Source organism: Tachypleus tridentatus, chromosome 2 (genome assembly GCF_004210375.1).
Source record: "Tachypleus tridentatus isolate NWPU-2018 chromosome 2, ASM421037v1, whole genome shotgun sequence".
NCBI classification, from domain to species: domain Eukaryota; kingdom Metazoa; phylum Arthropoda; class Merostomata; order Xiphosura; family Limulidae; genus Tachypleus; species Tachypleus tridentatus.
The window spans coordinates 70,742,359-70,759,530 of record NC_134826.1 but is presented as its reverse complement, the minus strand read 5'-3'; the positions used below and the strand labels follow the sequence as shown (position 1 = coordinate 70,759,530).

The following is a 17,172-nucleotide window of genomic DNA, read 5'->3' as shown; positions in this document are numbered from 1 at the left end:
AAAGAGGGAGTTTGCAATGATTGTTACTGGACATGTCTTAGGAACAAAAGTATAAATGGGTACAGGATTGTAGGAGTCATTGCAGTTGGATGTTAGGTTATTAATTAGTATAGGTATAAAGGTGTTCCTTTATATTGATTTGAGTTATTATATAAGTAGGGTTTCTATGATTTTACATTTGTATTTGTTTCCCTACTTATTATCTGGATGTTTTGTATGGTTATGTTGTGTTTATTTGATTTGTAGTGTTCAAAAACATGTGAAGGTGTTTTTGTTCATTGAACCTAGTTTCTATTTTTTGCTTGTTCCTCCAAAATAGAAGTTGTGGCAGTTGTTGCATTGTACAAGGTGATTTATGTGATGAAATGGACAGAAAGTTGTTTGATATTCTTCAGTTACCTTTCCTGTCCTGGAAGAATCTCACAAAAACACTAGGTACACTACCCTCCAGAAACCTTAATACTTTGAAATGTTATGAGACCTGCATAGGACCCTTAATTGATGCTTATAATTGCAGTAGGTGTAGTCTGTAAAAAACATAACATATACAGTTTTCTCTGAGACTAAAATCTCAGTTTTAAGCTCTGTCAGATTTTCACTATCATATAATAGATTTCAGGTCATATAGATGAGTTTTCCATTTTGGTAGATAACTCTGCTCCACTTTTTTTTTTAACCAGGAGAATGTATATAGTAATATGTGTTGTGTTAATTTGAGGAATTTTCATCTGAGACAAGGTGTCCCAGGTTGTTATTGTTGCTTCAGGAAAATCATCCATAATTGTCTATTCTTCAGAAACAGCATACGTGTGTAAGATCTGTGCATCAAGTACTTGAATACTACAAAAAAAACAACAACTGGCAAATGTAAGTGAAGAAAGATGAGTGGGAGACCAGAAAGTACTACAGAGTGTTAGGATAGATTATTGGCCAAGATGTTGCACAGTTGTGAATTGATTTTAATGTGTCCAATAATACAAGAAGAAGGCTGAATGCAGAGGGTTTAATAGGGAAAGTTTCTCTCAAGAGGACTTGTAAGTTCCAGCAGCACTGGGAAAGACCATTAGAATTAAAGTAGTCAATGGAAGGTGGTGCTATCACTGATGAGATCCAAAACCGAGCTGTTGAGTATTTCTCGATAGATGTCTATGCAGAGGAAGTACAAGTCAGAATGTCTGCATTGAAAGGTGAAGGAAGGTTTTAACATTCTGGTGTTGCTTCTTTGGCCCAAAGTTTTAGGAATATCGTAGAAACAAGCAGAGCCATGAAGAAGTAGGACTACTGTTTGATCTTAAGGAGATTATGGTTCTATGTAGAGGCTTTATGTTTCAGCACTCATCTGCAGGAAGCATCAGAAGTGGGTAAAACACATGACTGAAGATCACAGACACTATTTGAAAGTTAGTGTCAAAGAGATGACTAGCATCACTGACATGGTTCAGAAAGATTACCATTAACTATACCTATAATTTCTCACAATCCCAGTGCCCTCACATCCAGACAGAATATATAATTCTGACATTTAACAAAACCCATGTTTTTTACCCTGATTACCAAAGATAAATTTCTACATGTCAAGAATGATTACAATCTTAACATTAAACATGTTGTACTGTAAGTATGACTCCATAAAAGTATATCTGTATTCAGGCTTCTGGTGGGTACTATAAATTTACACAACATAGGCATACTGTGTTTATGTTAGACTGGTCTATAAAATTATTCAATAAAAGTAACAAAACTATGATTTTTGTAGGTAAAGATAAATATTCTTTCGTGGGTATAGAAATTTAAAAAATGTAACTCGTGTGCATCAAAAAACTTGCAACTGTTTTTACGTGCACATCAGAAACATTTTAAAGTTTCTGTTGTTGTAGATAGTATAGGCTGGAATTGATTTTTAAGATTACAGAATGTTTGGCTTATTAGGTAATAAAATTAATCCTAATTGTTTTTAAAGATATCTATAAATTATGGATAAAGGATATGAAAATTCTTTTGATGTTTTTGTAACAAGCTTTGAAAAATACTTTGAACAATAAACGAAGGAATTTGTACTCGTAACCCAAGTTGTAAATAGTAGTTGTGAAATTCTGTGTTGTATTTATTATCCTTGATCATTACCTTCTACGTTTTGATTCTGTCTGCTGTGTTGTATTTATCATCCTTGATCGTTACCTTCTACATTTTGGTTCTGTCTGCTGTGTTGTATTTATCATCCTTGATTGTTACCTTCTACGTTTTGGTTCTGTCTGCTGTGTTGTATTTATCATCCTTGATTGTTACCTTCTACATTTTGGTTCTGTCTGCTGTGTTGTATTTATCATCCTTGATTGTTACCTTCTACGTTTTGGTTCTGTCTGCTGTGTTGTATTTATCATCCTTGATTGTTACCTTCTACGTTTTGGTTCTGTCTGTTGTGTTGCATTTATCATCCTTGATCGTTACCTTCTACGTTTCTGCTGTCATTGTAATCATTTTGTCTTTTTTAACTTCCAACCCCAAAAGTTTTTTTCTGTTCCAGCTGTTAGTTTTCTTTGACCTCTTGTTACCGCAGACATTGTTTTAATAACTACAGGTTATAAAATCACTTGCTTCTCCTGGTCTGCCTTTTGTTACTCTAAACTTTCAACTTGCTTGTAGTAAACACCAACTGTTATAATAAAAAACATTAGCAATTGAAATCCCCACGTGATCATTTTTATAATATAAATATTTTTAATCATAATTTTCTTTAACCATTTATTTTGTGGTTTTAATCAGTATGAATAATGCTTGTAGCTAATTTTTAATGGCCAACTCTAATTGAAATAAACACTTAAGTCTGTCATTTGGTGAAATAACTCCTTCAGATTTGTTTCTGTTCTTATTTAAGATATGAAAGGGTATTATCTGTGAAATCAGATAACATAAAAACAGAGTTACTGAAACTATAAAACTATTTACAGAAAGAAACAAGATTTAATTAAAGCTAAGAACTAATCATGTTTTTTTAAATAAGTGATATTTAATTTTTTTCAAGTGTTTGTACTCGAGCATCTATGAAATATCTATATTATCAGAATAAAACAGTTTATTATAGTATGTCTTACCTTTTCTTGGACAACTGGTTTCTAGTGCGAGGCCATGACCATTTTGACATGCTTCCTGAGGGTTGGATTGAGGTTGGTCACAACAGTGGGATGCCAGTTTATCTTCACAGACAGACACGAGTGTGTACGCTGTCTAAGCCATACTTCTTGGGCCCTGGAAGTGCTAGAGTAAGTTCATTGTTTTTAAAAGTGTGTTGTCAACTTTTTAATCCATGGAAAACTTCATTACTCATTATTTATAATATTTTCAAAACAAGATCCAACACTCGAGCTTCTTTAATTTCCCTGTTTTTTGGACAGCACTGTTAAATACTGTAACACCAAGTGGTATCAATCTGGATCCTGGGGTGGTTAACCTTCCCAAATCTATGAAAATATTTCTAAAACTAAATTCGTGATTAAACTGTATTTCCCAATGTCTTTTGCTGTTATTTAATTTTAATTTTATTTCTGTTGTTCATTTTGATTTTATCTTTATATAAATTGTTTAACAATTCATATAACTGTTATGAACTTTACACAAATTTACATCTGACACAAACATCTCTAGGTTATGCTTGGCTACTTCTCAAGGCCAACTCATATCGAACATCAGGTTTACGTGACATCGACATCTGAGCCTATATATTTCGTCACTCACACTCATTAAATATAACCATTTATTCTTCTGAAGAAGAATAGTCAGCTATTCGAAAGTGCTCAAGTTTTGGGTCTTGTTTTAAAAATATTACAACTTTTGTGCATGATCCAGTGCACTAACTACTTAACCTGAATTACTTGTCATTGTTTAAGCTTTATTTCAAAAGGTCCAGATGGATCCAGGGAGACTATCATTACATTATCCTCACAAATAATGTAAAAACTGGAGTTGTTTAAAGCACTTCTGTAAAAAATTTTGTCCACACGAACCAGTTTATCAAAATTGAAATCTTTAATGAAAAAAGCTCTTAAGTTATTTTAAAAATTTACTTTCCTTGTTTTACAGTAAAGCTCTTATATTTAAACTTAGTGCAGTGGATTCAAAGAAGTGAAACCATTTTTACAGAAAACAATACAAAGAAAATTTTAATTGTAATAACAGATAATTGTTTACTAAGTATATTAATTAGAAAAATACTAAAACTCTTACACATTTATCAACCCATGGGTTGTAATAATAATAAAAAAACTCAAAATGTGTGTGAAAGGGTCATGAATAGACTCTGAAAAAAAAAGATTGAGAATTACTGCTATAGTGGAAGTATAAAATGACCAGTCATGTTTAGGATTATTGTTATATACACACGATGAGTTAATGTTAAATGTTTTAGAAAGTTGAGACTTTTTTAACATGTCTGTATTTGTGCAGAAACATGATATACCAGTCTCATCAGTTCCGTGCCTTCATTACAAGCGAGAACTTGAAAAAGAAAATGAAACATCTTTGAACATTAGGAGTGCTGGAAATGAACAAGATATTGAAGAAGGTTTGTATGTTGGTGGCTACGCAGCATTTCTTCATGAGGTTTAATCTTCCCTTTCTTAGTTTAGTTTTTCTTTTACATATACTCTGTTCTAAATATGTCGTCCAAGTATTGCATTGTATGCTTGGTACAAGTATGGTTCTGGGCAGAACTATTCTTGTCCCATGTTTATAGACACCAACTAAAGCTGTTACTACTTGGAGCAGTACATTCTAATCAACTACTGATTTTAATTGTGTTCTTTTCTCTCTCTCTCTTTTAGTTTTGTGTCAGTGGGCATAATTGGGACAAACAATATAGTAGAACAAAACTCAGACGTGGTAATCAGTATAGTTAATTATATATACTGATATTTATACTTATAAAGAATAGAATGCATTGGCTTATCAGTTGGGTACTTTATCTTTTAACAATATTTTTGGCCATAATCCCAGTAATATCTCATAATATAAGTTTTAAGCTAACAAAAAGTTACACTAATTGCAATATATTCTTAAGTTGTTCTTGTATATTGTTATCACAAATAATAAAGTTTGAGTGGAAAAAATTTTTTGTTGTGAAATAAAACTTTAAGATATTGAGTACTTATCATTTTTTAATAATTTAACTATTTTAGTACAATAATGTTTAAGATTTGTAGGTTTTTTGTACAGAAGTTTGAAAAGACTCATCTTGCAGCATTAAGTTAAATCATAAGCTTTATAAAGTCACTTTTATCATTTACTTGTGTGTCACATTTTACAATTCATTCTTTTTTATCCGGAACATATTCTTATGTACTGTTCATAGCATATCAGCTTTTGCAATTTTTTAAAATAATTATGTGAATTTAACATGATTTGTAATGTGAAATTTGATTGTCTATTTTAGAATCATTGTCAGCTGCAGAGACCATTCCAAGGGCCAAAGTGGAAAGTTTACAAGAAAGTAAAAAAGAGCAGTCGATAGGTAATAGAAACAAAAAGTTTACAGAGTTAGAAGTAAAGAAACTCCCAGTTTAAGAAAGGAATTCCTATTTGAATGTGATCCTTTACACTACAAAATAATTACATAATATATATAGAAAACATGTGTAAACATTTCTTAAGACCCAAGTCTTTACTCACAGAAAAATGCAATATGTGTAAAGGTACAATTATTGATCTAAATGTAAATCATGGTTTTAAGCTAGTCTTTTATGAAGTTTTAACTATAACTGTGTGAGCACATTAATGCTGTTAATATGAACAAATACAGCTTTTCATTATTATCAAACCACTACACAATATTTTCACATTTCTCTCAATTATCTGGTTAATGTGCTGGAACATGGGTACCTGTGGGTACATTATAATACCAGGCCTACTAGTAATAAACCTATTAACCCTGCAGGTTAAATTATGCATGTCACAACCTTTTACAGTTATATTTAGAATTTAATTAAACAACTAGCATCAGTGTATGTCAATAAACATGATATCAAATTTAAAATTTTAATAGCATAATTTCAAAATGAACCATTAAAAATTTTCTCTCTATTTTTCTGTGCATCTACATTCCAAAGTAGCTATTTAGAATTTGTGTGTATTCCTGTGTGATTTTCTGAGTGTCTAATTAGAATCAAATATTGCAGATACTCAGAAGCCAGAATAGAATCTTGAAGCATCCACTTTGTGTGACTTAGTGAGATATATAAAAAAGAAATGTGAATTCCAAATGACATGCCCATCTCACACCATTCCATATTTTTTCCAGTGTTACCTTTAAATTAATTATAATAGTAGGGAGAACAGTGTTTCTGCAACATTTTGTATGTTGTCATGCTTTGGTGCTCATTATTCGGTATTTAATCTGTTTTAATGTCTGTGATCATGTTTTTCTGCTCTGAGCAGCTAACAGAATCTTTTAACCCATGTTATAAAGCCAGTTAAGCTATAGTACTGTTAGGACATTCTGCTCCATTACTTTATTTTTTTTTTTTTTTCTAATTTAAAAATCATATTTGAAATGAGCATTAAATATTATGTGTAATCAATATAGCATGAAAGAAATACAGTATCTAAAGGAAGTGTGTCATTAAGTACAAATTACTAAAGTTATGCTTCAATGCCAATGTAATTCCAGAATTTCTAATTTATATTTTTATTTATTTTGGTATGGTTTTTAAACAGAAGTAACCAAAGTGTAAAATCTATAAACTTGTTAAGTTAGATAACATAAAAGTAAATAGAAGAAAAAAACTAACTTTATTTGTGATAGTAACTTTATTAGTTGTTCATGCTAAATTTTCCAGCTTTGATTGTCTCTCACATACTTGAGTAACAGTCTAAAGGGCATTGAAAAGTAATAAATTGATGTGAAGAAGATAGATATTTGAGATTGATTCTAATTTTATATTTTTGTTTCCTGGGTACATTGATGATTTCAGTGAAGTAAGTGTTAGAGAAAATAAGTAGAAAAGGACATTTCACCCAAACTTTTGATATTCATATAGTAATGAAACTGTACTACAGAAAGAAATATTTTTATTTTTGTCATGAAAATCACCTTTCACTTAGGTTGATTCAGTAAAGGCTTCATAAATTCTTGCTCAGACCCATAGTAAAACTCTGACTTTGTGTTTACAACAGGCTCATATTGTTTTATTTTAGAAGCTATCCAAATTTCATGAAGATGCATTTATTTATATATATAGCTGCACAGAAAGAGGGTTAATCAAATGGACTGATGTTGTTCACAGAATATTAAAGATTTTATTTGTAAGCTGATTCTGTTTTTTGTTCAGCGGGCATGAGCTACACATTTATATCTTTAAAAATATGCCAGAAACAGGACCTCAGAGAAAATGAGCAAGTTGTATTTCACTATCATAATAACTGGAACCTGTTTTGAACTAGACAGTGATTTTATGTATAGTCCAGGTTGGAAAATTGTTTATTTGTCAAAGGAAATTGCTGTGCAAAATCCAATTTCTGATCAGTGAATCTATATAAAAAAAAACCTGTATTTTCATATTAAAACCCATATTTTTAGCATATTTTTTCTTATAGATGAACAATGAGTACTATAGAAGTGACAGTCAAATCTCACTATTTGATTAAGAATAACCCTAGAGTTGGTTGTGGGTGCTGTTAACTAGCTGCTTTCTGCCAAGTCTTATCAGTTCAAGATTGGTGGAAAGGTTGTATAGATAACCCTTGTACAATTTTGAGTGAATATTTGAAACAAACATTCCTTCTATTTGTCATGGTTTCTTTCTGCAAATGCATGTGCAGAGCTCTAAACATCATTGACAAGAAGTGTCCTGTTTCCTTTTCAACCACTTCCTGTGAGAAGCAATAGCAGACAGGAGAGAGCATTAAAAACAGTCATTTTTCCTGATGTTTTGACTGGCCTAATGAAATCATTTCTAATAATTGTGTAGGTCTGTATATTATGCACTCATCCATTACCATTTTAATAATTTTAGCTTGGTGATATTTCATTTATTCCTTGTAACTGATTGATTGTTACTTGGGATTTAAAATTTTCCCATTAGAGTTGGAATACTAGTGCCAGTATATTTTCATATTTAAGTTTTCTATTCAAATTGGTATTGTCTATGCTTTAAAGTGGGAAATTTATTCATTGAGGTTAGGCTGGGTTTAGTCTGTTGAGTAACATGCAGGACTGATTGATGAAGGTCCAAGGTTTGAGTCTGTCATAAGCTGCTGATTATTTCCTCCACTTTTTTACTGTAGGCATGTTATAAAAGTATCAGTCATTCCTTTGTGTTTGGTTAAAAATAAATGGTATGTAATGCTTACTGGTTATCCACTTTTTTAGTCAGCAATTCCAAATTAGAAGCAAACATACCTAAATTGTGGAGGCTCTCTGACCTGGTTACTTATCCTGTTTGTCACATAAAATACTATTTGTGCAGAATGTGTCAAAATACCTTTGGACTCAAAATATTGATAATGGGGGTTAGAGACTTTGAAGTGTTTTTTTTTTTTTTTAATTTACATCTGCTCAAGGTCAGCTCCACTAGGTCAACTTCTTTTTGCTCAGCTAACAGTTCTCTTATGTTTTTTCATTGAAATTCACTGAATATTCCTATCACCATTAGATTTTTACTAAGATTTACTATTCTTGGAAACATAAGTTCTCATCATGTTTTCAACCAACTCTTTAATTCAAAAGAAAAGATTTTGGATAAATAGGCATCTAGTTTTTGGTTGTTTCAAATGTCATCTGCCATTTTGGTATATTTTTGTCTTTTCCACATGCCTATTTGTTATTTTTTTATAAACTTGGATACATCTGTATGTTTTGTTGTTGTTTTCAGTGAATTTTCCATTAAGCACACTAGCACCCATCTATCAAACACTTGGGTGTCATTTAGATTCCATTTAGTTTTCACTCACTTATTCTACATTATATAAAAATTATCTTTGTTTATACATTATTACAATTTATCTTTGTGTCAAAGCTGATTTATTGTAGACTGGGAATGTAAAAGACATCATACAATTCTGAATTTGACTTAATTTTTGCAGTGGAAACACATAAACCAACCAATGATTTGTAAAGCCAGTGAATGTCAAAATTATTTGATTGGCTAAATACAGAACCTACTTCAGAAGAATATCAAATTTATGTAAATATAACAATAATAAGATTGAACCTGTTAGAGTTTTATGGGACATGGCAGCAAAATGTTCACAGAAGAGCAATGCATTAATTATTTATTCCATATGTCATTGTAAAAATGAGACTGACTAATATGTGGAAATGTATCTAGTGTCTACATTGAAGAAACCTCTTCTTTTCTATCATTCAACTGTAATATTGTTCACATCTATAGTTTATGTAGCAAAACCAAATTTCCCAAACTTTTGTCAACCCCCTTTAACAAATGTGGTTTTCTGTGTACCCACGTCTCTCACTCTTTTTTTTTTTTTAATTGAATGGAAAAAATGTGTTAAGTGACAAGATGTATTACACAAATATGCATCAAACTAATGTGTTTATTAGTGATTATGCAATAATGAAAAAATATATTAAAATGCTTAATTCTGCACAATCAAGTATCTTACCCCTCATTGTGGATTCCTGTATGTGGTGAGGGAACCTCCTCTGGGATCTAAACATCCATGCATGTGTTTGCCATTGGTGACCCGTGAAGGGGAGGAAAGGATCCTGGTGGTTGAGGAGTTCACACCTAACACACCACTTTGGCCTTGAATTCCTGTAGACGAGCGGCCTTGGGGTGGCCCCCTTGGGTCAGTTGGCTGGTCCACTCAGGCTAGGATTAACCAAGTATCAGTGTTGGATGTTCTTAACAGGTGTTGTGGACATTGTATCTGATGCTGGTGTTTGGGTATAGTGCTGCAGTGTCTTTGCTTGACATTGTGGGGCTCCATTGTGGGTGGGGTCAGTGGGCACTGAAATTTCTCTTTCTTTATTATGGATACTCCAATTAAAAAGTTTGATAAAATAGTGAACAAACAGTCTATAGGTAAATGATTACATCTTGAAGATCCTGAGCAGCAATCCTCACCATCTGTACCATCTGTTGTATCTCATTTTCTTACACTGCATTCATTTTCAGACAAACTTTAGGGCAAATGTCTCTCTTTTTCATTCAGAAGGGACTAGAGGGATTTACTGACTCTCCAAAGTCAGTAAAGAAGCTTCGATCTGGTGACATATTTTTGGAAACATCCAGATCTTAACACAGTAAACTCCTCTTGCATTCAAAAGCAATTGGGGATATACCTATTGATATATACTTTAAATTCATAAGGAGGAGTTATTGTTGAGAGGGATTTGAAGAACATCCCAGAGTCAGATTCTCACTGGTTTCTCCACCCAAGGAGTTTCTGCAGTGAGGCGTATATCTTCTTACAAAGATGGAATTATGGTGCTGACCAGTGTCCTCATTCTCACATTTACATTACCATGTCCACCTGCCACCATAAAGGCAGGCTATCTTAATTGCAGAGTACAGCTATACATTGCAAACCCTCTCCGATGTTTCCAATGTCATCAGTTCAGTCACTAGAGGACATTATGTTGTGCTTACATTAATGAAATGAAATCAAATTTTCTTTAATGAAATGAAATCAAATGAAATGGCAATTTCATTTAAATACAAATTTATTAGCCTAATATTAATAACCTTTCAAGTTGCTCTGGGGCCTATTAGGCCCCACTTTTCGTAGGAGTGTTAAAATGCACAGTTCATCTAGTTTGATTTTTAATTAGAAACTATCCGTAACATTGAATAACTTGAAACCAGGACTGGAAGGGCCAACTTCAGGTGACTAACACTGCTGTTTGAATTACCTGTTAGTCATTGTGATGAGTTATTATTATAATTTTGCTACATGTTTTTTAAAACTTTTTTATTGCTTTCCTTTTTTAAAATGGTCATAATGTCAAATAACTCAGAATCAGGACCGGAAAGGCCAACTTCAGGTGATTGATGGTGGATTTTGTATTTGCCTGTTAGTCTTCCTGGCAAGTAATGATAATTACAGTTACACTATAGAAAGCCCTTTACAACTTGAATTACTGTTGTTTTTATCTTAACATTGTACACTAGATGTAAACATTGGTTTTTATGATATTTATGTTTTGTTTTTCCTTAATTTCCTTTTATGAATTTTACTAAATTTACTTTTACCTTTTTACTGAATGTTTGGCACAGATAGCCTAGCTGCTTTGTGCCATAAAACACTAAATCAACCAACCAACCAACTATCTTAATTACCCTCCTCCCCCATGCCTCACATTTATAATCCAGTAACAGTTATGGCAGTTCTTCATGGAGAAGTTACCAGTGAAGATCTGTTTTAAATTATTTGCTTAAACAATAGTAATTTTAAATTTCAAAATTAAGAACATGTTTCATTTTGTTTGATTGTTTTGTTCCTTTATAGACCCACAAAATCTTCATGAGTATTGTAGCAGACTTTTCCAATTCCAAACTATTACAGTTAGAAGATTCAGGTATGTGTGATTTTTTGTTTATTTTAAATATATTTTTTAATAATATAATTGATAAGAAAAGCATTAAGCTTTTCTTTTCTTCTATTCACAGAAGTTTTCATGAGTTGTTGATTTCTTTCTGCAAAGATGATATCCCACAAACTGAGAAAGTTGCAGATGTTTTCAGTTTTTGCACCCAAGTTTTTATACAAAACAAAGACATCTGCTTAAATGGTTTGGCATGTTCAGGTGGTTAAGGCACTCAACTCATAATATGAGGGTTGTGGGTTCGAATCCCCATCACACTAAACATGCTTGTCCTTTTAGCTGTGCAGGCATTAGAATGTCACGGTCAATCCCAGTATTCTTCAGTAAAAGAGTAGCTCAAGGGATGGCAGTGGATGGTGGTAATTAGCTGCCTTTCCTCTAGTTTTATCCTGGGAGATTAGGGATGGCTAGTGTAGATAGCATATTGTAACATAACAGGAGTGTTTGTAGTATGTGTGACTAGGATGTATCATTTTCAAGTCTGCTTCAAGAACACAAGTAACACTTAAGAATTTTCTTTGTTTCCTACTTTCAAACACTAAAAATATTTATAAAGACAGCTTTGATACTGCTTGGAAATGTCTCCTGGTATCATCTAGATATATATATGTGCACCCTGTGGTGACCTAGCACCATGGTGCCTAGAAAAATGATTATTTGCAAGAGATTTGTGAGTGCAATTCTCAATAAGAAAGGTGTTTTATGCTGAGAAATGATCACAACAATGTTCAAACCTCCAGAAAATGTTTTAATTACTGTTAGGAATTAGATTGTTGGCATTTGATCTCCAGTTGTTAAACACAGATATTTTCAAGACACAGCTGAGACTTTGATGAGGAAAGTTTCCGTAAATTCTACATTGCACAGAAAGTGTTGTTTCATCTTCAAAGCACTGTAGATATTAGATTATACAAAAGATAGTGTGTGTGTGTGTGTTTCTTTTTAAATCTATGTAAAATGCATTATTTGTACAAAACTGATAATTGGTTCTCATATTTTCTGATGGTAAAGCAGAGGTGACCCACCTTGTCCCTAACATTGTTAAGTTACCATTTTAGATCACATGATATATTACTGCTCCCAGATGTTAGAGATATTTGGCATCCCTTGATGCAATACATACCATATGTCTGTAATTACATGTTAATATCCTCCACTAGCCAGACTTTGAGAAAATAAATGTAAAGAAGTAAATTACAGAATTTTTTGAAAAATACAGTAGACCTTCCAGTGGCAGAAACTGAAGTACTCAAGTGATTTAAAGTTTATTTATGTTGACTTTAATATAAAAAGAACTAAATGCAACTGTCTTTAGCAGTGTAATGTTTCATTTCATTCCTTTATCTGTTATGATGACAGGACATGGGCTGGCCGAAGAAAACATCAAAAGATGATAAAGCAACGTGATAGACCGACGTTGGTATGTCCTTTATCAGTCTATTCTCCAATTTCCTTTTTTTTATTCTTAAAAAGTAAAGACATAATGACTTCTTCCACTTAATTTCTTTAAAAAATTACACAATTAATTTTTTATCCTCTCATCCTGAGTGTCTTTCACTGTGCATTTCATAAATCTTTAGTGTCTTACATTCAACATTTTATTAAACTGTTTCTTATTTATTTTATACCAATTAGTATAGAATAAAATCTTAGCTAATAATTCATATTTAACAGTATATAAGTTTTACGTTCATAATTCTACAAGGTAGTATTAAAAAAAATCCCATAGTTTTACCTTCCACCCCTTGAATTAGTATGAAATTAAACATAGATTACTCACTATAAAATCACTCTTGTTCAGGCAAACCATAATTTTTATAGTCATATTTTGTTTGGTTACAGAGCTATTGAATAGAAAATCAGACCTATCACATCTTCTCTCTTTCAGGGTTTGTTAATAGTTTTCTCTTAAGTTTATTTTTATGTTATTGTATAGTGTCCTGAATAGATAAGCATCAGTTTCACTCATAATGCAACTTTAGTTCCCACAGGAATTGCAATGGCTAACTTCAGTGAATTTTTAATGCCTCTTGTTACATAGTTAGAAAGCCAGAATAATTTTGAGAGTTAGGCTTTTTGCATGTTATTAGTCTGTGTTCTTTAGTGCATTATTTAATTAAATAAAAATTTAGTAAATTTCTACCATTAGCATAAAAGTGTAGGGATAATTGTCAGTGACAGTTAACAGCAATAAAAAAAAGATTATGTACTTGTTTTCATGTTTATTTTTAATATATTATTATAAAAGTAACAAAAATATAAAAATAGGAATCTTTTTTTTAAATTAGTTAAGATTAGATTAAGTAAAAATAAATCATAATAATATTAAGAATATTTCACAAGGCATGCACACAAAAGCATCTCATAGTAGTTTGTTCATAATGTAATTAAATGTCATAACATGAGCTGGACACGCCCTTCGTTATTTACAATTTGTAATGGGGAAGATAGTAGTTAGACATGGTTCAAAGGGTAATAAATATATTTATCTTAGATTAAAAAGTATTTTTCACACAGACTATTCAAAAGAAATACTCAATATGTTCATGGACAAATCTTTATTTTGGTGTATTAAAAATATTCTTTTGTATGCAAAAGATAATTTTAGCTGAAAGACTGCCAAATGTTGTAAAGATATGCATACTATATTGAAAGTTAGAAGTAGTAAATCTATAGTGTAAAAGAATACAAAAAGGTTACGTAGTCGGTCAGATTGACCAAGCCCATGTTGAGAGAGTTAGAGGATCTACAGTATTTAGTACTTTTCTTTACTCATATCTTTCAGTAATGTTGCTACTCAGTATTGTTAGGATGTATCAGTCAGCTATACAGTTCATTAGTGAATTAATGTTTGAGAATTAATTGCATCAACCACATAAAATTTAGTCATAATATGTTATAACATCAAATTAATAAATCTTGGTCCATGTTACCTTTCCATCATTGATGTACCAAATTGACAAGTTGACTTGAAAGGTCATCATACATGTTTCTTTGTGTTGTCTTGAAGGAGAAAAACAATATAGACATTGTCTGTATCTCAGATTTTGGTTTCTAATTTCTTAACCAATGTAATTGTTGTGTAGTAAGAAAAATAAAATGTAAACTGAGTAATGATACAATAGGTGGTGATATGTGACAAAAATATTTAATATTTTTATCCTTATGTATTTCTTTTTAAATTAAGAAATTAAAACGAATTAAAATTTGAATTATAATTACCTTTTTGGTGTAAGTTTTGTTTACATAATTAAATGTAAAGTTGCTTAATAAAATTATGAAAATAACTTTAAAAGATCGAGACGTACTCTTTAACCAGTTCTCACCAAAAGCGTTAAATGATAGCTGATTGGATAGTCAGAAACTGAGTTGTGATCACAGTAAATCAGCAGTGATTAAGGATGCTCACTTAATTCATTAAATAGTTAAACAAATACAAGTTTTAAAAAATATTTTTAGTTATTTTTCATTAATCTTACATAGTTGTAGTTCAATTTGTCATTAAAAAAAAATTAGGTCCATTTGAACATTATGTTCCATCTGTTGTGTACTGGCCAGTGGCCAATTATTAAGGTCTTGGATAATTTTTTTGACAATTTAAAGTAAGTAATCTGTATTTAAACATTGATTATATTACTGATTTTTCTGTTAAAAATTTAGCCAGAAGGTACAAAATTGATAACTTGTCCCCTGCCTTCAGCACCAGACAAAGGATCCCTTCAAACTAGTGGAACCAAAAGAGGTATGGTTTTCATGTTCAAGTCCCTAGACTCTTTAAAAAAAAAAAAAAAAAAAAGAGTAGATTAGGCTTAGATTAGGATTTTCTATAATTCAGCTATGCAGATTTCAAAAAAAAAAATTTTTTCTATCACAAAAGGATTTTTCATAAATTTGAAAGAAAGAAAAAACTTAGATTAAATTATTTTGTTTACCACAATTAATATCTTTTTTATTATTATGTTTGTTAATAAATATACAAATAAACTGAAGAAAAATGGAAGAACATTGATGACAGATCATTGATCCTGATTTTTTTTGTTGTGGAATATACAGCTTTCACTTTAAAACTACATGTTTGTGGTCATTCGTTTATGTATTGTGTCTGGAGCATCTTGTTTAAATGACCAGCCATTATGTTGTGGTCATTCTTTAACATATTGTGTATGGAGCATCTTGTTTCAATGACCAGCCATTATGATGGTGTTCCACTTTCCCTTGTACCTCCTCTCTATTTCCTTGATGTTTTTATGAAATATTTTCCTTGTTCTTAACTAGCAGCAACAAGATTTTCATAAGAAATAATCAGTATGTGAGTATAAGAATGACGTTTCAAGCTCATATTACAACCAACTTTTTATATTTATTGAGCATGTTATTGACAACATTTTAATAATTTGGGTCCTTATTGTTTTCTAAAAATCTGTCAATAGCATTTATGGGAAATCTATACATCTCTTTTTCAACCTTTCTTGTTGTCCTTTTGAACTGTTAATCTGAAGCCTAACAAAAATCCCTTCTTTGTTTATCTTCTCAAAGAGCTGGGAATTTCTCGCATAAATATATTCTTCAAAACAAGAAATGCAAAAGGGATATTTTTTTTATTTTAAAGATAAATACATGTAATAACATTACAAGCTCAGAGTATGTGATGTTACACATGTTAAGGCACTGATTGTCAGACCAAAATGACAATAAAAGTTGTGCACTTTGAAAACGGAGGAAAACATCGGATTTTTCGCCAAAACACATTAGTGTCCAATAAATTTGTTTGAGAGATCTGCATGTTCTGCAAGTGCAACATGTGCAAAATCCCTATAAAAGTGACAGGTTCTTGGTTTCCATAGCTCAGTGTTAAGCCACCGACACGCAATACAGTTACGCCAAGACTGACTGAAGCACAACGCAACAACGCCATTGGTCTCTTGGAAGCAGGTGAATCTCAATCAGATGTTGCCAGAGCTGTGAATGTCCACCCAAGCACCATCACAAGGTTGTGGAATCATCACCAACAACATGGATCAACTTGTGACAGTCCACGATCTGGCAGACCTCGTGTGACCACGCCCGCAAAAGATCGCTACATCTGGTTACGTCATCTTCGGGATAGGACCACCACTGCGACGTCTACTGCTTCAACCATACCAGGGCTGCATAGTATTTTCGATCGGACCGTACGCAACCGTCTACGAGATGCAGGAATCCGACCTCGACGTCCAGTTAGAGGCGTCATCCTCACCCAGCAACATCGTCAAGCACGGCTGCAGTGGACTCGAGCACATCGGGTATGGCCTCATCAACGATGGAGACATGTTTGGTTCAGCGATGAATCACGTTTTATGCTTCATAGGCAGAATGGAAGGACCCGTGTTTACTGTCACTGAGGTGAACGTTTTGCAGCAAACTGTGTGCAGGATGTTGACAGATATGGTGGTGGGAGCGTCATGATGTGGGCTGCCATCGCCTACAATGCCAGAACAGACCTTTTGCACATTTGAGGGAATCTTACGGCTCAATGATACATCGACAAGATTCTTAGGCCCCATGTGCAACCCATCATGGTGAACATCAACGACGATTTTCAACATGACAACGCCCGTCCTCACACAGCCCGACTC

General features: G+C 32.3%; 1 protein-coding gene across 2 annotated transcripts in view; it reads left to right on the top strand.

Annotated features, from left to right (window-relative positions):
* pasha (microprocessor complex subunit partner of drosha) overlaps positions 1-17,172 on the top strand; it is a 39,000-nt gene that overhangs the window by 6,784 nt on the left and 15,044 nt on the right. For both annotated transcript variants that reach the window (XM_076488395.1, XM_076488396.1), the window contains 6 exons: positions 3,118-3,260; positions 4,441-4,558; positions 5,426-5,503; positions 11,461-11,530; positions 12,917-12,977; positions 15,218-15,299. In XM_076488395.1, coding sequence (XP_076344510.1) covers positions 3,118-3,260; positions 4,441-4,558; positions 5,426-5,503; positions 11,461-11,530; positions 12,917-12,977; positions 15,218-15,299 — 552 coding nt within the window. The remainder of the gene's footprint in view (positions 1-3,117; positions 3,261-4,440; positions 4,559-5,425; positions 5,504-11,460; positions 11,531-12,916; positions 12,978-15,217; positions 15,300-17,172) is intronic.